General features: G+C 37.5%; 1 protein-coding gene across 14 annotated transcripts in view; it reads left to right on the forward strand.

The window, feature by feature from the left end:
* Nucleotides 1-20,924, forward strand: part of RPS6KC1 (ribosomal protein S6 kinase C1) — a 166,029-nt gene that overhangs the window by 68,974 nt on the left and 76,131 nt on the right. For all 14 annotated transcript variants that reach the window (XR_004960884.1, XR_004960879.1, XR_004960876.1 and 11 more), the window contains one exon: nucleotides 15,078-15,193. Coding sequence is in view for 5 of the 14 variants with exons in the window: in XM_036272263.1 (XP_036128156.1) it covers nucleotides 15,078-15,193 (116 nt within the window). In the remaining 9 variants the exon portion in view is untranslated. The remainder of the gene's footprint in view (nucleotides 1-15,077; nucleotides 15,194-20,924) is intronic.

Genomic DNA, 20,924 nt, shown 5'->3' on the forward strand with positions numbered 1-20,924 from the left:
AGGCTCTCTGATTGTAAGGACCATGTAATTTGGTTGAGCCCACCCCGATAATCAGGATAAGCAATTATCCTGTCTCAAGATTCTTAACCTTAATCACATTTGTAAACTTGCGTTAGCCAAGTATAGTGATATTTTCACAGGTTACAGGGTTAGGACATGGACATCTTTAGGGTTCTGTTAGTCTGCCTCCTGCACCTGTGATTTTACGTCTAAGTTTATCATAAGTATGCTCTTTAATTACCCAGCAGTTGAGGTTTTTCTAATTAATCTTTTTATGTTTGTTAATCCTCACCCGAGAATTATTTTTTTCCCCATTGATTTTTAGATAGAGGGGAGGGGAGAGAAGGGGAGGGAGAAGAGAGAAGGGAGAGAGAGAGAGAGAGAGAGAGAGAAAGACATCCATGTGAGAGAGAGACATCGATTAGTTGCCTCCCACACAACCTCTATGGGGCCAGGGATCAAACCTACAACCCGGGTACATACCCTTGACTGGGGATCTAACCTACAACCTTTGGTCTTCAGGCTGATGCCTAACCATTGAGTCAAACCAGCCAGGGCTCTAATTATCTTCTTGTTATTAATTTCTAGCTTAATTCTATGATGTTCAAAAAACTGAATGATTTCAGTTTTTTTAAATTTGTCGAGGCTTTTTTTTTATAGCCAAGCCACCCTGCCTGTTTAATCATTTTAATATAAGGCCTTGAAATGGGGATGCTTGATACATTCTAAAAAGTATTTGAGGGTTTCATAATAACTTTCTGTATCATGACTGTCTTCTTTATGTTTGTAGGACATTTTCTTACCTTTTAGTAGTCTCTACTTTATTTTTGGTAGTTAACCAGTCATTACAGGATAATCATTCTGTAAGAGTTGATTATAGAGTAGTCTTAAGTTCTTATGATTAAATTGATTTTGGAACCATATGAGATGTCATTAAATTATTCTTTGATTAATGAAAGCATATCTGTTTTATTGGCTGTCAGTGAAAAAGCTCACAAATATAACAAAATCTTGCTATAAAATAATTATCTTGAATGAGTCCAGATCATTGATAGCCCCTTCCCCTACAAAAGACAAGTACACTGTAGAACAATCAAGAACGAAGACATTATCTAGGAAAAATAAAAGCAGAGATTAGAAATGAAGAGCCCAAAATTGTATTTTTTGTTTTAGTTGATTGGTTTGGTCCTCAGAGAGGGAGCAGTACCCTGGCTTGCACTTTGTTAATAAAAGGCTCATTTTTACCCAAACAACAAGAAGCAAGATTAGAAGTAATAAATAATGAGAAGAGGCAAAGATATGATATAAGTACATAGTGATAATCCCTTCAAATGAAATGATCCAGTAATATAGGAATTTGCATTGTGTGATCCAGGCTGTGGTTCAGGAAGAGGGAATCAGATAGACCCTGGCAAAAACCTCTGAATGGAAGAGGTGGAGCTGAGAGTCCAGGAAGACCAAACCCAGAGTTTGCAGTTAGAGCTTGCAGGATTATTGCCTGATATCTAGTGTTTTCTCTACAGGGGAGATGACAGTACAGAGATTTTCGGAGTGTCCCCTGGGATATTCAGCAGAGTTCTGATGAGTGCATGGATTTGGGGAGAGTACCCAAGGCCAGGGGACTGAAAGGATTAGAGGAAACGTTCTGGGCACTCACACAGGGCAGGGCATAGTGTCTGTTCCTAACAGGCAGCTGGGAAACCCCAATCATAGGGCTTTGGGTAGAGCACTCAGAGAGTCTTGCTTCAGTGGTGTAAAATAATAGTTAGCTGCCCTAGACCCACTCTAACAAATCTTAGAAGCAAGACCCAAAAGGACCAGACTGCTTCCAGGAAACATCACTGTGTCCCAGAACAAAGCTCAGTAATATTTATAAGAGTAGAAAAATATCCACCACCTGATAATGGGGATATATTCTGAGAAATGTATCGTTAGGTGATATTTGTCATTGTATAACATCATAGAGTGTACTTACATAAACTTAGATGATACAGACTACTACTTTAATTGTGCTACACTTTTATATGACTGGTAGTGTAGTAGGTTTGTTTACACCAGCATCACCACAAACACGTGATTAATGTGTTGCTCTATGATGTTACAATGGCTATGATGTCACTAGTTGATAGGAATATTTTTAGCTCCATTATAATTTTATGTCATGTATAAGTAGTCCATCATTGACTGAAATACTGTTATGTGGTACTTGACTATATAGGTCCAAGAGCCTAACAAACCCCAAGCATAAGAAACATGAAAACTACTTTAAGGTACATTATAACCAAATTGCTCATAACCAGTGATAAAGAGAAAAATCTTAAAATTAAAACCAGGCAGAAAAAGAAATGTACAGAAGAACAAAGATAAGAATTACCCCAAATTTCTTGTTAGAATGAACAAATGCAAACAAAAAGACAATTGATCAACATCTTTAACAGAAAGAAAGAAAAACCTGTCAACTGAGAATTCTATACCCAGTGAAAATATATTTAAAAAAAAGACAAAATGAAGAATTATTAATTGGAAATGATAAATATGTTCATTAATTTGGTTGTAGTGTCTTCTCTCTTTTTGTTGTTTAGTATAGGTGTCACTTTTATTGATCTTTTTAAAATAACTTTGGATTTTATTGAATATATATATATATATAATTTCTATTTCACTGGTTTCTGTTCCTTCCCCTGCTTTATTTGTGTGTAGTTTGCTCTTTATTTTTTAGATTTTATCTTAAGAAGTGGAAGCTAGGTAATTGATTTGAGATCTTTTCAATATAGATGTTTAAAGCCATAAAGTTCTTCTAAACACTGCTTTTACTATATCCTATAAATTTTGATATGTTGTTTACATATTCATTAAGCTTGAAATACTTTCTGATTTCCAGTGTGGTTTCCGTTTTGAGCCATGGGTTACTTATAAATGTTTTCTTTACTTTTCAAATGTTTGAGAGAGAGAGAGAAATATCGATGTGAGAGAGACACATGGATTGCTCACCTCCTGCATGACCCCAACCAAGGTCAGGGATGAACCACAACCGGGGTGCATGCTCTTGACTGGAATCAGACCCATGGGCTGATGCTCCAATCACTGAGCCAAACTGGCCAGGGCTTGTTGAGTAGTTTTTTTTTTTTTTGGTACGTGCCCCTAGCGAGAACTGAACCTGGGACTCTCTGGTCCGCAGGCCGAAGCTCCAACCACTGAGCCAAACTGGCCAGGGCTTGTTGAGTAGTTTTTAACTGCAAAATTTCTGTTTGGTTCTTTTTTTTAAAAAAATAATTTCTTTGTTTTATTGTTAATGTCTATTTAATGATTGATTGTACTTTTTAAAATTCCTTAAACATGGTTTCTTTAGTTCTTTGGACATATTTTTAATAGTTGTTTTGAAGTGTTTGCTAAGATTTACTTAGGAGTCCCTAGAGACAGTTTTTATTGATTGTTTTTTATTTTTCTGTTTAAGAGCTATACTTTTTCTGTTTCTTTGCATGTTCTATAGTTTTTGTTGTTGAAAATCTGACATTGTAGATAATATAGCAACTCTGGATTCTATCCACCCCCTTGGCCAATGATATTGAGATTACGCCACATGAGTCAGTGAGGCTTCCGCCATTTGCTGAGTCTGTGTGGGTCCTAGGGCATTCAAAACTCAGGCAGTGCACAAGTCTGCCCTGGCTTTTCCTTTCTGCGTATGTGAGGCCTCACATTCACTAGGAATGAGTGGATAGCTGGGACCCTCTATGGTTGATTTTGTGCATGTGTGTAACTTTTAAGATTCCCAAGAATATGTGGGAGTTTATTATAGCATGCTATGACTATCTTGTTTCCCAGATTTCCCTGTTAAATTTTTGGCTTGCCTGTTTTCATTGATTGCTGTTGATTTCAGTAGCGTGGAGCTTTTTAATGGAGATGCAAATCAGACCACCTCTCTCCAGGAGCAGGAAGGCTGTTGATTTTCAAATGTAGTATTATGTTGTGCTAGGGGATCTGTATGGGTAGCTCTATGTTAAAACAACCTTCCTTATATGCATGTATGCATAACCAGTGCACATAGACAACAAAGCTGGGGAGGTGGGGGAGGCGGGATGGGGAGGAGGGTGTCTGGGGGGAAAAGGAGAAACATCTGTAACAAAAATAAATTAGTAAAAATTGGGGAGAAAAAAGGTAATAAATACTTGTAATTCTAAAAAAACAAAACAAAACACAAAAAAACTTCCTTGTGTCTCTTACTGCAGTTCAGTGTTTTTTCTTTATAAAGATCCTTCAATTTGTTGTATGTAGTCAGTTTCCAGAGTTGTTCTTTTTGATAATTTTGACAAGTTTTGTCTGATGTGAGGTTTTGCTGAACTTCTCACTATGATATTCTAGAAGTTCCGCCTTCTATTTTTGCTTCTATGACAACTTTATAATTTTTTTTGTGCTTTTGCTCTTGCTTGACTCTAATCCATTCTTTCCCTTCCAATAGCCTGAGTGATTTTTTTTGAAAATGGAATCTAATCGTGCCACTTTCTTACATTAAATCCATTACTTTGAGGATAGATGTAAAGGTCTTATGGTCTATAAGGCTGTGAATGATATGGCTTCTGCCTCCCACTCCAGTCTTATATTGAACCACTCCTTTTCACTCCTTCTGTAGCCACAGTGGCCTTCTTTTACCTCCTGGAAGGCACCCAGGGCCTTCCCATGTTAGAACTTTCACGCAACCTGTGTTCCGTTCGAGTGCTTGACTGCGCCGCTACATTTGGTCTCCTCCTTGTTCATCAGGTCTCGGTTTCAGTGACATTTTTTCAGGGAAGCCTTTCCTCACCTCTGTTCAGATCACAATAGATTTCCTGAACTTTGTTGTCATTGCACACTGTTTTAAGTACTTATATACAATGAAATAATTATTTGTACAGTTATTTATTGAATGAATTTCTCTTTATTTACTTGTTATGTTTCTGAAGGCTGGGAATTTTCTCATTATTGTATTTTCTGGGATAGTACCTGTTACATGGGACAATCTTTGTAAACATTTTTGAATGAGAATGATTCTATAGATACATATAAATGGGCAGTTGACCAGGAGGAAGAAGGCTTACAGGGAAGGCTTCCAGAGGAGGTGATAAGTAAGTTGAATACTAAAGTATGTGTAGTAAAGAGCCAGTGTGCATTAAGGTAGCTTCTAGAAATATCAAATCGGTTTCAAATACCTCTGTCTGGTATATCAGTACTCTACATGAGTATCACTATATTTGTCCTGAAGATTTGACAATGTATAGAATTCAACCATTTGAAATGGCATAAATTATATACATTATTACATGTATATTTGTTACTATAGAAATAGTGGAACTCAGCCCTGACCGGTTTGGCTCAGCGGTTAGAGCATCGACCTGCAGTCCAGAGAGACCCAGGTTCGGTTCCCGCTGGGGGCACGTACCTTGGTTGTAGTTTGTCCCTGGCCCTGGTTGGGTCATGTGGGTGGCAGCCACTTGATGTGTCCCTTTCACGTCGATGTTTGTCTCTCTCTCTCTTCCTCCCACTCTATCTGAACAAAATATGGAAAAATGTCCTCGGGTGAGGATTTAAAAAAAAAAAGAAGAAATAGTGGAACTCAGTTTTGAGACTTCTTGCTAATCTGACCCTGAGTTTTATTTGTAGCTTTAATAAATAAATTTTTGTCTTGGTAATATATTTCCTATTCCAGCATGTTTGGAACTAGGGCTCTGTTCTGTTTTGATCAGACCCATCCCCAAATACTCTAAAATAAGCATCTGATCTAAAACTCCAGCATGGCTTCTGGGAAGCTGTCAGGGGATAGGCAGATACCTATAGCATGTTCCATAGCTGATCAGACACCTGTAGCACAGCAGTGGCTAATATTCAGGGGAAGAATAGAGTAGCTCAGTTTAGAAATATTTGTATATAAATAGTTACATAAAATTGGACCTGGAAGGGCTCATTCTACATTATCTCTAAAAAGATTTGATTATGAAAATAAACAGAAAATCTTGTTTTCTGGAAGTTTTTTTATTGCAAGAGTTTCTATACTATAGGCTATCACTATAGATATTTTAAAATTTGCCTTTTTTAAAAAGAAAGAACCCTAGAAAAATACTATAGGGTTATACTTCTTCCTTCATTTTAGATTTCGTTAGCTTTGGAAACAGAACTTTAGAGATCACATACCTTGAGCCTTCAGGTATGTCCAGTTGAGGACAGTTATTAGTATGCAATATTATATAATAGCAGTAATAATTATAATGATCTTTTATGTAGTTAGAACTCAAGCAGGATAAATTGAATTATGAAACTGTATTTTGGTCAGGATTTGGTTTTTCATTTGTTGGTCTTATGTCAAAGATATGTGTTTGCTGGGTTTAGATGGAATGGATATTGTACATTAAGAACAGTAGTGAACCTTCAAACCTCTAACCTTCTGATACTCAGGAGGTTTAGCCTACTGCAGCCGATTGGCATATGAGCTGTATTTCTTGCAGGGTTACAGCTGAAGGAGGAAAGTCTGGCTGAATCATTTGCTGGCATATGTTTCTTGAATTGTTGGCTATTTTGGTGTCAACTTTTATGTTGAGAGTTTCATATTTAATGCCAAAAATGTTTACTACAGAAGATAGCTTGGAAGAGAGAACCACTTTCTTGCTTTTGCAAAAAGCTAGGTGTAAAGCATTGCTGTGTGGGGTAAAGTAGCTCTGGAGTTTTATATTCAGATTGTATGAACAGTAAACAGAGCATCTAAAATAACCACTTGCACATTGCAACAAACACATCATCATTTGCTTAAAAAGAGTTATAATTACAGTTGACGAAGCATGGACACCATAAAAAATGCATTAGTTTGGCTTGACACATTAATTACCTGTTTTTGCAGATGTTTTTATGTATTGTTGTGTGAGCAGTTTACAAAATAATTACAGGAAAGTCATATGGAAAATAAACTAAGTGGGTGGTTTCTCATCTAAATATTTTCATTCATGTGAATCTGTGTGAGGCACAGCTGTTCTATAGCAAAAGCAGAGAGATGGATGCGGATTCTTGAAAGTTTTTTTTTTTTTATTAGATGGGCTCTGTCATCAGTATCACCACAGTTTTCTATGTTTAGCAACACAGTTTCCAAACATTACAATGAAAGGGTTGATTTAATCCCTGTGATTACTAGATTCTGATCAGAAGAAATGTTATCTATGAGTGTTTTAGAAAAAACCAAACTTAACTAAAACTTCCTAAATGGAAGACTACTGCTATAATAGTACTAGCAGGTTATTAGGCACTTTGAGAACGAGTTACTTATTATTATTCTTTAATTGATTTTAAAGAGAGAAGAAGGAAGAGAGAAGAAGGGGGGGGGGAGAGAGAGAGAGAGAGAGAGAGAGAAGAAGGATAGGAGATATTGATCAATTGCTTCCCGTAGGCGCCCCAATAGGGGATCGAACCCACAGCCTAGGTATGTGCCCAGACTGGGAATAGAACCCGGTGACCTTCGGTGCATGGGATGACACTCTGACCAACTGAGTCATGCTGGCCAGGGCTTGTAATTAATTACTTGAGTTACATGGTTTTATATAACATAGCTTAAATTCTATCTTAATAATTAAACATTAAGTCTTATATAAATTGCACAGAAGTTCAGCATGTCTGTTCTCTTTTAGGAAGTCTTGACAACATAAATCTGCTTTTTCTCAGAAACTTACTGTGTTGCCATTAGTGTTCTAAAAATGTTTTTCATTTGAAAAATAACCAGATTATTAAGCAGATATACTGTATTTTTGCAAACGGTTAAGAAACACATTTTCCAAAATTGTAATTGTCAAGCAAGAAAAAGAGAATTTGTAGACTTCACTGTATTTTACACAGTGATTTTTAATTACTTAGAATATCTGTGCTGTATTTTTTCATTGATACTGATCTGATAATTTTTCATAAATTAAATCAAAATGTAGATTTTTTTGTTTATTCATGCTACTTCTATGCTATGTTCCTGTGTTCCTTTTTATGCTCTACTACACAAATGATAGACAATAATTACACACATTTTCCGGCATGCATTTTGCATAACTATTGTTTAAGTTAGAGAAAGGCACTAAGTTGTAGAAAGCGATAATTGGAGCATCTCTAGCCATGAAGATATTGTTAGCAGACCATGTAATATTTGTGCAAGATGATTCATTTAGTTTTCCATTCATTTGTTTAATAACATTTGAGGGCTTTCTATATTCTATGACAACACTGAAACGACTAAACATTGCGATGATTGTGTGTCTGGAACACAATAGATGCTCAGTAAGTATTAGGCATCTCTCCAAAAAGGGGTAGGAATACGTGGTATGGAGAACTTTTCACTCTGGTGGCTTAAAGAAAGCCAACTGCTGGGAAGGATTTTCTTTGTTATCCAGAAATGGGCTCCTCTGAGAGTATCGTTTGACATCACATTCTTTGAATTGTTTAAATGTAGAGATGAAGAAAGATGGGATGGAATCTGTTCTAATTCTGGTATCCACTAAATTAGTTTAATTATTAAGATGGAGACGTAGTAAAAGAGTTATGAAACTTTTAGTATTGAGAAGAATCAACTGCCTGTAATCAGGAATTCTGTTGATCACTTGACATTATCTCAAAGGAAAAATATATCATTCAGTATCATAACATCAAGAAAAACAATTGCTCGACTTCATAGTTTTCCACGGATTTGCTACTTCTCTTAAGATGTCTCTGATAGCTAGTGAAAGAATGAGCACAAGCCTTTGAGGGGGTTGGGTGCTTTCCATATTTACCAGTATGGCAGATTAGAAATTCTAAAGTTTGTGGAGATATTATTTTTTATTTTATATCATAGGTAAAATTGTAGCTCTTTGGTTTTAATTCTTTACTCCTTTTTCTTCATTATATCTCTAGCTTTTAAAAATCTTTAAACATGTTTATTGATTGATTGATTGATGGATGTTTAGAGAGAGAAAGAGAAAGAGAGAGAGAGACATCAATTTGTTATTCCCCTTATTTATACATTCATTGGTTACTTCTTGTATGTCCCCTGACTGGGGATCGAACCTGCAACCTTGGTGTATCAGGATGACACTCTAACCAACTGAGCGACAGGATGACACTCTAACCAACTGAGCGATCGGGCCAGGACCTTAAAAATCTTTTCATCTTCATCTTTTAGAAGCCATTTGAATAGAACATAATGGACATTTAGGGGATTATTTATTTAACTTTTTATTATTGACAAAGTTTATCATCACAGAGACTGGCCAGGCAGTGTTGTTTTGAAGAGATCAAATGATTAATTTTTTGGGTACTTCCCTTTAAATTTGCAAAACAAAGATAAGAAGGTTAGGGAGCAGAAAGAAATTATTGAATCTGAGAGAAAGCTGTCTCTGTGGGCATTTAATACTCTATGATCTAATGATATGTTAGTTTTCATTCAGTATTATCAGTGGTAAAAAAGTCTGCTAAACAGTCATAACTGAGGCAATGCGTGGTTATGAATTTTATTATGACTTTGGCTTTTACTATTCTTTGGTGACTCTTTGAACTCGTAGGGGTCACATAACTTGGTTTTGTAAAAACATTAATGGGGGTTGGTTAAATGCAAATGGGAAGCAGATTCCCTGACTGCCCGGGTCCCTGGCATACGCAGAGGGGCTCATGGCTCCAGAGTTGTGGTAGATGTGCAGAACAGTACCTTCCTGTGCTGTCAAGGTTGCCTTTTGTTGTCAGAACTCTTAGCATAAGTCAGAAACGGTAGGCTATACCTGAAAAGAACAAAATACCATTAAATATAATAAATCAGCACTTGAAAAAATGTAACCACCAAGGCCACCTCAAATACACATACTCTTTTATGTGACTAAAGTTATAAAAGAAATAAATATAAAAGGAAGCACCAGCAAACAGAAACTCACTCCAGCAAACCCAGTTTGATTTGGCTGTTCTTTCTAATGTGATCAATCTGAATGAAACCAGCATGCTTGAGCAAGGGTACTGCGGCGCAGGCCTGGTGGGGTGCGGGGCAGAGAACTAGAGACAAGCATATAAGATGTGACTGAGTCGAGTCTTTCTTTAATGGAGATTAAATTCCGTGCAGGTGGTGAAAATCAAGTACAGTCAAAACACTCTTAAAAATCCCTTTAAATTTCCCATGAAATACAGCTGTAGACACTGTCACTGCAGAGGTCTAATGCGGTCAGTTCCTCCAGCATTGCTCTTCTTTTGTCGAACCAGTGATGCGGCACTACCCATATTCTTTTAGTGGCTAAGGGTAGCATAACAGAATTGGAAGAACTACTTTTTCTTCTAGTTTGTGAAACCGATTTTCATTAGTTCCATGAGTAAAAAATACCTTTTTGCTTTTTTTGTGGGTAAATGAGCAAAGGCCTCTGTTTCACAGGGAAATCCTTGGGTAACAGGGATGTTTGAGAGAGCGGTTTTTCTCAGAAAGGCCCATCTTCTTTCCCACTGTGTGAAGTCAGCACCTCTGCAGCTGTCATTTTCCTGTGTGCGTGTCTGTCGGCTTCGGTCTCCCCTCTGGTCCTGCTCTGCGGTGTCTGATCGGCTCCTGCCTCAACCCCTCATGTTCATTTTCTCTTCATCTTTGTTTCCATACTAATCTTTACTTAACCTGGGCTCTGGTGTTTTGTTTTGTTTTTTAATTGTGTCCTCAGTAACAGTAGAAGAATCGAATTCAAAGCAGTTACCTGAAAGGTGGTGCCAGAGACCTGGTTTAGGTTTAGGTTCTTATATTAACGTCGTAACTGAGAAAGGCATTTCATAGCCCCTTGCCTTCGTTTCCTTAGTTATGAAAGGAAGCTAATATATCTCTTGAAAGTAGAATTTGATATAGTTGAGGAATGCCAAACGGTGATGGCTTCCTGGATAAGTCAGAATTTCACGGTTCTGTTCTCTGTAGACTGTACCTTCTGTAAAACTTCGCTTAGTAACTTAAGTCAGAGTTGGCGCCCCGAGAAGTGTAGGATAGGCAATCCCGTGTTTCTGGAAACCTCAGTGACAACCTTGGAATTTTCCCTCAGTTCCATTTAGCTACATTCTCTTCTTTACACAGATCACACTCTGTGATCACCGTATATCATTCCTCTCTCCTGATCGGAAATTGATACGGTATAGAGTAAAGAAATACAGGTTGACCCAGTATACTTATGACATCTGTTATGATGCTACACCAGAGATTTTTGACAGAAAAGCTAGTGTGTAATGGGAGCAGTCTTTCTCTTCTGAATGCCAAAGCCCAGTGGAGATTTTTTCTATACCTGAATGATAACAGAAATGTAGAGAAACTTATTGAAAGTAGTGGTTTATCTTTAGGTAGAATGTAAAATATGTATTCTATTCATTTATTAAGTGTCTACATGGATATATTACTGAAGGAATCATAGTCACATGATCTAATGTGGGATTAAAATGTGAATTCCAGATAACTTAGTTTTCCTTGAAAAATAATCCTTAGTGTGTGTATGCGTTTTAAAATGAAAATGAAGAAATTAAGATTAGAGCCCTGGCCGATGTGACTCAGTGGTTAGAGTCGGCCTATATACCCAAGGGTCAATTCTGGTCAAGGGTGCATGTACCTGGGTTGCAGGATGGATCCCTGCCCTGGTGTGTGTGTGGGGAGACTTATGGGAGGCAACTAATCAGTGTATCTCTCTCATATTGATTTTTTTTTCTCTCTCTCTCCCTCTCTCTTACCCATCCTCCAAACCTCCCTCCCTTCCATTCTTTCTAAAAAAATCAATGGAACAATAAAAACAAAAAATTAAGGTTAAAATCAATTAACATTTTCTAATCAATTAAATTTTGTTTAAAGTCACATTTATCTGTAATGTTATCAGTTAGAATTATCCGGAAGTCTATAGATTAATCTTACATTTCTAGTATAGTACTCATAAGCCTCAGTAAGCATTCAGGAGCAGAAATCTGTAAGAGGTGGTTGTCATCCTTGACGGCTGCTGTTGACCAGCAGTGGCTGTGACCTACTTTGTTGTTGTTGTTGTTTAATTTGCAGGGAGGGGGGAGAGAGAGAGAGAGAGAGAGAGAGAGAGGCAGAGACAGAGAGAGGAGATATTTGTTGTTCCACTTAACTTATGCATTCATCGGTTGATTCTTATGTGTGCCCTGACCATGGATCAATCCCCCACAACTGTGGTGTATGGGGACATTGCTCTAACCAACTGAGCTACATGGCCAGGGCCTTTGGTTGTGACCTACTTTTAAGGGGCTGATAAGGAAGGTGTCAAAGTATGTATGTTTAAGGTTGTATTTAAAAAGCCTTCCGGTTTTTCCATCTCTTCACTATTGTTTCCATGGAAGCGGAATCACTGTCATCAGCAGGAGTTCATTTCAACTGCTGGCTTCCGGGTTCCTGACTCTCTTTTCCTATGGAGATTGCCTAAAAAGCAGCAGAGATACCAAAAGTGTAAAAAACAGTGATTTGATCACAAAATATGGTTTTAACTCTAGGTTTAATTAGGTGTTCCATAGTTTTGGCATTTTGGACTCAAATTATTTTGGGAGACAAGTTGTTATCTTTGAATAAAGCAAAATGTGAAGTTTTATTAAAGCATGTTTACGCTGAATGAAGCAACGAAAGTGCCCCAGTTTCTGTTAGAGTCGAGCCTTAGAGGAATAAAACAATTCTAGATGGGGATGTAAATTAAGGCTTAAAAGGTATAACCTGAAATGAGAAGCACTGGTGGTAATGGGAGAGCTGAGAGAGCCCACACACAGCAAACTCACAGCGGGGCCGGTGTGTGTGGAAATAGGGAATGTTTCTCATTTATGTCGCAAACTTGGTCCTCCAAAAACTGTATTCATACTTAGGTGATTTTCATAGTTTATATCCAGTTATCAACTGAGAGAGACAAAACCCCTGGGTTTAGAAATTAAGGACATTTTAAGGACATAGGCAGGAAGCATGCTGATTTCCATCGAGGTTTTGGGAATTGGAGAGTTAATAGATTATTCCACAGTTAAAAAGCAATAGTTTTCTCCCTCACCAACACCAATTATATTTGTGAATTTCTCATAAAAGAGAGAAGAGATGGAATAGTAACGTAAAAGCTATGAAAGGAGAGTTATTTAGCAAACTTCCAATAACACTTTTTTCTTTGAGGTCTGTATTCAGTCAGGGTTCTTTGGTTTACATGTGGCAGAATCTACATTTGGACTACTGCTTTACCCAAACGACAGCAGGAATATGGGTTCAGTTGGAATCAGCGACCCCAGCCACAGTAGGGTTAAAAAAACGTTTTTTTTTTTGGTCTCTCGTATCTGCCTCTCTGTCAGGTCCCTTCTTTCAGGTTGGCTTTTTGCACGTTGTCAGGAACTATGGCTGCTACAGAGAAGGACTGATTGGCCCAGTTCCTCTCCTCTCCAGCTGTGGCCAAGAGGGTCGGGTTCTGTGATTGGCTCAGCCTTGGGCCCTTAGCTAATTACAAGTGACTAGAGGGACTGAGATCTGAAACAAGGTAGCAGCTTTCATTGAAACCATGTTGGTAAGTGTTGGTAGTGGGAGGCCACAAGAGGAGAGGAGAAAGGGGCAGTTCCCAGAATAAACAGATGATGCTGTTCCAGGCAAAAATAAGAAGAGTGTTTTCCACTAGTAGTCGTTTTTTGAAAAATGTCTGCTTTACTCTAATTCAGTTTACTTTAATTCAGCAAACCAGGTAACATTATTTTGTAGGATTTGGTTCTGAGAGAAAAAGAACAAAAACCTTTAAAATGTAGTGCTTCCTATATTTCTGTCTCTGCCGCAGTACCTTTCATGTGTGTTGTCTCCTTTAATCTCCACAACCATTTGAGGTATACGTTTCCATTTTAGGGAATGAGAAGAGGTTCAGAGAGTTGAGATGCCTTACCATCGGTCACATGACTGGTGAGAGGCAGAGCCAGAATTCAGATAACCAGGGTTTCTGGAAGGTAATCCAGGGCACTTCCCACTATATGATACTTGCTTCATTCAGAAGATGTATAGGGTCAGTTATAAAAACAGTGCTATGTGTTAAGTGCTTTGATAAAAATGAGTCATGAATAGTATGAAATATTATTTAGGAAAGGAACCTTAGGAATCATAAATAGTATAGTGGTTCTCAAAGTTTTTTGACTTTTAGCCACAAAATGTTCACAGTCAAGCACCATGTAAAACAAGTAAAAGCATAGGGTCATCCTGTTCTGGATAGGAGAGGGCCCAGTACCCCATGGGCTGGACTACCTCTCCTTTGAGGTCTTGAGTAATTTGGAGGCCACTATAAATACCTTTTGTTTAGGGAAACAGAGAGCCAGACAGGGGGACTAAATGACTTGTCACTTTCAGGTAATTATATATTACAGGGATTTCAGTCACATTCCTGTTTTCAGTTCTAAGGTGACTGACAATTTGTTGTTAATGAAAAAACCATGAAGCTTACAAAAATCAATTAGAGTGAGTTCAGAGTTACTCTAAATAATTTTCTTCAGTTTGGTGGTCATTTACAGTATGTCATATCCATGCCATAGCTCTTATTAAATGGCTGTTGTAGTCAGTACTATTTGTTGAGTTGGACAATTGTCTGGACTAAGCTAGTCTTTTATCTGCAGATCTTTTTACACTACAATTCTTATATATCTACTCCTCTTAGAAAATATGGTGAATTCTCTGTACACATATTTCAATAGGAGAATTTCAGAATTTGGATAAATAAAATTCATGTAGGTAATATTTAGATCTTGCTCAGGAATGTAAAGAACAGCATAGAGAATATAGTCAGTAATGTAATAAATATATGTGGTGCCAGGTGGGTACTAGACTTATTGGGGGGATAATAACTTCCTAAGCTATAGAAATGTTTAACCACTATGTTATACACCTGAAACTAACGTGAAATAATATTGAATGTCAACTGTAATTGAAAAATTAAAAATATTTAGACCTTGCTGATATTAATAACTTTGATGTCCATTCCAATTTTGAATCTGTCTTCTTTTCAGTTAGAAATGTGAACAAGAGGTGCATTGGGTGACAGGAAGTTAATCTTCAGATTGGATAGAAGAAAGTTAATTTATTTCTCCCTGTCCTGAGTTGTGTTCTCCCCTTTCAGGAGAGTCCAGCCCCACCCGGCGCGAGGCTGTGAAGAGAAGAACAGCCGAGTATCTCATGCGAGCAGAGAGGCTCTCTGGTTTCAGTGGAAAACCTCCGTTTGATGATGGGTCTCAGGTACGTCTTATGTTGCATTTGCGTTTTCTTCAGCTATGTTTGCTGTGTTGTCTCTCGACTTTATTTCTGGTTAGAGTGTTTGAGAATTTTGGTCTTTGTAATTTTATCAATAATTTTCATAAGTTATTGGTGAAAGAAAAGCATTAAAGCAAACTACCAAAAGTGGAATAAAATGCAACTGTTTTCTCCTCTTTCTTGGCCCTTTGTTTCTTACTCTACCCTAATATCTAATTTATACTGAATTTTATTTGACTTTTTAAAAGTTAAATTATGATTCTCATATAATTCCTGTACAGTTTTGTTGATTCATGCTAAAACTAGTCATTTAAGCTTAAGTCCTACAAGTAGCTGCTATTGATCACCTAGAATTATAAAGGTATAATTCTAACAGGGATGTTTAGATTATTTAGGATTACCCTTAGTCTTATCTCAAAAGCAGGTGAATGCTTGTAATATTAAAAACATTGTGGTTTAATATTATTGTTTTTATAATCCTATTTGTCTGATTTGGCACATTTCTGGAAAAAACTTTGTTATTTTTTTCTTTATATTAAACCAAGTTTTTTTTTTTTCTTTTTTATCCTCACCTGAGGACATTTTTTCCCCATTTTTTGTTCAGATAGAGTGGGAGGAGAGAGAGGAAGAGAGAGAGAGAAACATCGACGTGAAAGGGACACATCGAGTGGCTGCCTCCCGCACGACCAAACCAGGGTCGGGGACAAACTGCAACCGAGGTACGTGCCCTTGACCAGAACTGAACCTGGGTCTCTCTGGACCTCAGGCCAAAGCTCTAACCACTGAGCAAACTGGCCAGGGCAAACCAAGTTGTTGTTGATGCAATGTAAGAATCATATCTTCTAGAGATGGGAGAAAGTATTCATTTTCTTAATTGATCTAAGAGGCAGACAAGCTTCTTCAGATCCCGACGCTGTCATTTGAAGCCAAGGAAGATGTGGCAAGATACTTAACCACCTCTTTCCTTCAGTTACTGCATCTGAAGAATGAGAATCACAGTGATTCCTTACTGGGTTCTTGTTAGGATTAAATGAGTCTAAGAAAATCCCTCAAAAAATAGAAACCCCCCCCACCACGCACACACATACAAATCAAGTGCCCACCTCGTAAAGAGATCAGCCTATAAGCCAAACTTATAAGACTAGATTAATAAGTTTTAGCCATATTTTTTTATCTCCCCTTGTATACCACTGTATAAACTTTTTTTGACTTTTTTTATGCTTTATATACTTTTTGAAAATTATAAAAGGCCTCAATTTTCTAGTTAAAAAACAGACCAATATTTAATCTTGATTCATTGGACCATTAAAACTTTTTGTTGCTGATTTTCTGAGCCCTTTTCATTTTCTGTATGACCTTTTAAACCTTCAGTTATCAAAAGTATACTTATTAGTAAGAATTTTCTGTTAAGTATGAGACCATTCATTTTGGAACAAAAAGATAATATTCCAGTCCAACTGGTGTTGCTCAGTGGTTGAGTGTCGACCCATGCACCAAGAGGTCACCTGTTCTATTCCCGGTCAGGGCACATGCCCAGGTTGTGGGCACAACTCCCAGTGGGGGATGTGCAGGAGGTGGCCAATCGATGTTCTCTCTCATCGATGTTTCTGTCTCTTTCTTCCTCTCGTTTCCTCTCTCTCTGAAATCAATAAAGGGAAAAAAAAAATTTTAAACAACAAAAAAGATAATATTCCAACTTAGAAGTAATATACTTTTGTGACTTGTTCTAACATAATGAATATGTTTTAAATAAGATACCTACTGACTCATTTTCAGATTGTTAATTATTGTGACTCTTCTATATTGTTTGTCACTCTTTTCCTATTTTTATTTGTTCTTTTAATTACATTGTTTAATTCCTTTAACTCTTCACTATTGAATTATATGTGTGTTTTTTTATCCTCACCCGAGGACATTTGTCCATTTTTTTGTTCAGACAGAGTGGGAGGGAGAGGAATTGAGAGAGAGAGAGAAACATCGATAGGAAAGGGACACATCGAGTGGCTGCCACCCGCATGACCAACCAGGGCTGGGGACAAACTGCAACCGAGGTACGTGCCCTTAGCAGGAACCGAACCCGGGTCTCTCTGGACTGCAGGCCGACGCTCTAACCGCTGATCCAAACTGGCCAGGGCTTGAATTATAGCTTTTTAAAATGAAATACTTATCTAAAGATTGCTTTGAATTCAGTTCTTATTGTCTCTGGGGTTGGCACCTCCTTCCCCCCCGCCCCGTGTACTATCCTGATATGTATGTTCTCGATTCTATTTGGGGGGACATTGATAAATTAAATTTTTAAATAGGATGGGTCTGTATGAACTTGTTTTATTAAATCATCTTGCATTTAAATATTCTAAAAGTTTTAGGGAGTCAAAATGACCAGTATTCTGTTCTTTCCATTAATAGTAACTTTGAATATTCTTCGTGTACTCATTCATTCAAACTACCTCCTTATGTATTCCGTTACAGTTCCTCATAGTCACTTAAAATTTTTTTTCTTTATTGATATTTAGAGAGAGAGAAAGGGAGAGGGAGAGAGAGAAACATAGATGAGAGAGAACATGGATTGGCCGCCTCCTGCATGCCCCCCACTGGAGATTGGGCCCACTATCTGGACATGTGCCCTGACCAGGAAGTGAACTGGTGACCTGTTGGTGCATGGGTTGATGCTCAACCACTGAGCCATACTGGTCGGGCCCTTATAATCACTTTTATAAGCAATAATCTATTAGGAAAATAAACATGTAAAGCTAGCTGTATAGCTTTTGACTTGGAGAAAGGAATGATGAAGTAAAGCAGTCAGAATTTTCCTTTTAAGTGTAGCTTTTAATGAAAATAAAACTAGCTGGGCCTGTGTGGCTCAGTGAACTGAGTCATCTCATAGACTGAGAGTTCCTGGTTTGATTCCTGGTCAGGGCACATGCTGGGTTGCTGGCTTGATCATCCCCAGTAGGGGGTGTGCAGGAGGCAGCTGATCAATGTATCTCTTTCACATCGATGTTTCTATCTCTGTCTCCCTTCTTCTCTCTCTGAAAAATCAGTAAAAACATATTTTAAAAAAAAGCAAATAAAACTAAAGAGGTATAATATAGGAGAGTTGATTGTATTAGGTTACATATTAATTCACTAAGCATCTGTGAAGATGGTGTGTATACAGAAGCAATCTAGATATATTTTGGAGTTGTACAAAGGATGATGACAGTGTCTAATCTTGTAAACCCTATAGCATAATTGAAGGCCCCAAATGTGTACATCATTGAGGAAATAAAAGAGAACTGTAAGAACCACACAGAATAATGGGAACTTGGATCAGAAAGGGTAAAGAGTGGTACCAGATTTGATATACTAGACTTTTTCAGTTTTCAGCCAAGAAGACTAGAGGAGAGTTTTTCTTGCTAGAACAAGATGTTTTTCTTTTATGGGTAAGCAATTGCTTTTTATTTTCATTTTGTATTTTCTTCTATTAAACCTGGCCCTTATTTAGGTCAGGGACATGCTTGATTATTTTCTTATCTAAAATGGAACTTAAATGTCTCCTGGAGCTTTTTGATTAGCTTAGTGAATTCATTATTTATCTCCATTACTTTTCTTTGGGCCTCAGTTTCAATGAACACAATAAGAGGACTAGTATAAATGATTTCCGAGGCCCTTTTAGCTCTTAAATTCTGTGCAGAGCAGATATTATTTCTCTTTTGAATCCATGTGCAAACATTTCTTTCCAGCCTGGCTGATTAAGAAAATAAAGGAATCCTTTCTGGGTTTAAATGTGTTGTTGATTACTGTTTTCCCTTTTGGTACAGTCTAGGTCCTGACTCACTCCACCTGAGTTTTCTCTGGTGGTTTAAGCTTTTGCTTTATTGAATTTATTTATGAGAATCTTCAGTGGTAAATACAGAAGTTCTGAATTTCCTAGTCATTGATGGTCATATCCTTTTCAAAAAAGGATAGCAAGGAGCCAAAGCACTCTCCTACTGTTTTCTCTTCTTCACTGCTTCATTACCAAAAGGCCCAAAGAAGAGTTTTCAGGAAAAAAGGGAATGATCTTTGTTTAAAGAAAAGGTGAAATCATAACTGAAGGAGACAGATTGTTAAACTTTAAAAAATTAAATTATAGATGACTTTGAATGATTTAAGTATTTATATTAAAAAGGGTGGTCCCTGGAAAAGGCTGGGTATAGCTTTTTTTTTTTTTTTTTTGCTATTTTTAGCTCTAAGAATGTGAAACTCAAGATCAATGACATTTAGAAAAAGAAAATAGTCTAAGACTGTGTAGTTTCTAAAGTATAAATACATTTTTTGTCATGCAATTACAAGGTGTGAGTGAAAATTAATATGTAGAATGTATGCCTTTCCTGGCTATTTTGTAGATTTTGAATATAATTGCTATAATAATATTGAAAATAGTTTTCTGTTGTGCATTGTTTTTCTGGTATTGATATTTCTCAGTTCCTTAGAAAAAAATATTTTACAATGAGTTTGTATCACCCTTGGTTAGACATGGGAAATCAGAGCTGGCAGTGAGGGGTTATTCCAAATCAGGAACAGGATTGCAGTGGAGTCATGCTTGAAATGTGACCTAAGGGAGGTGTAGGAGCCCCGGTATTGAGGGTTAATAGGTTCTATTGAAAGTCTTGGCAAAGCCAGAAATCTATAGATGAAACCAAGTTCAGAAACTAGGTAGTTAGCCATCAGGGTTCAGAGTGTGGGTTCTAGGTAAGTTCTTTGTGGTGTTTTCCTTTTGCCCTTGATTACTTATTTCCTCCCAAGTAATGGTGACTTACTCTCAGGTTATTTAAGGAGGAGTAGCTAGCCCTTCTTCAGATACGGTTGCTGGACCAGTAGCATCACATCACCTGGGACCTTGTTGGAAATGCAGAACCTTAGGGTCCCCCCAGACTGAGTGAGTTGGAATCTCCATTTAACAAGGTCCTCAGGTGATGTGTATACATGTTAAAGTTTGAGAAGTATTGTCCTAATAGATTGGTAAGGATAGATATAGACCACATTGAGAACAGGGAATGATATCAAATGAAACAGACTGTTGGCAGGATAAACAGCAAATTAAAACACAGCAACAACCTTTAAACAAAAACAAAGGTAAGCTTCCTTTAGCCCTTTAGAGAATGTAGAACAGGAATAGTAAATAGGTTTTACTAGTGTGCTCACTCTAATCCACGGCAGAGGCTGCCCAGGAACACTGTACTGTGAGCCAGAGTGGGGATTAACAGAGGGTCTGCCATGGGCCCAGGCAGTTGGGTGATATGTACTTGCTCTCTTTGGTTTTGAAGATTGTTGGGTCTTCAGTATTCTTGTCCCCCTCCCCCCTTGACCTCTGTATTTAGTTTTGGTATAGATGAATACAATTACTACTTGTGTCTCTAGGCATTTTCTGCTACAGTAACTAATATATATATAACTGAAAATCCTACGTTTTTTTGTTAAGTGAATCAGCCATGTGGCCTAGAAATATACTGATTCCTCCCCCACCCCCATAGCATCAGCTGAAGTTTCCCCAAACAATGTCATCTATTATTTTATTTTTTTTATCCTTACCTGAGGACATTTTTTGTTCAGATAGAGTAGGAGGGAGGGAGGGAGAAAGAAAGAGAAACATCGAAGTGAAAGGGACACATCGAGTGGTTGCCACCTGCACAACCCAATCAGGGCTGGGGACAAACTGCAATCCAGGTACGTGCCCTTAGTGGGAACTGAACCT

The sequence above is a fragment of the Molossus molossus genome, unplaced genomic scaffold (genome assembly GCF_014108415.1).
Source record: "Molossus molossus isolate mMolMol1 unplaced genomic scaffold, mMolMol1.p scaffold_m16_p_20, whole genome shotgun sequence".
NCBI lineage: Eukaryota > Metazoa > Chordata > Mammalia > Chiroptera > Molossidae > Molossus > Molossus molossus.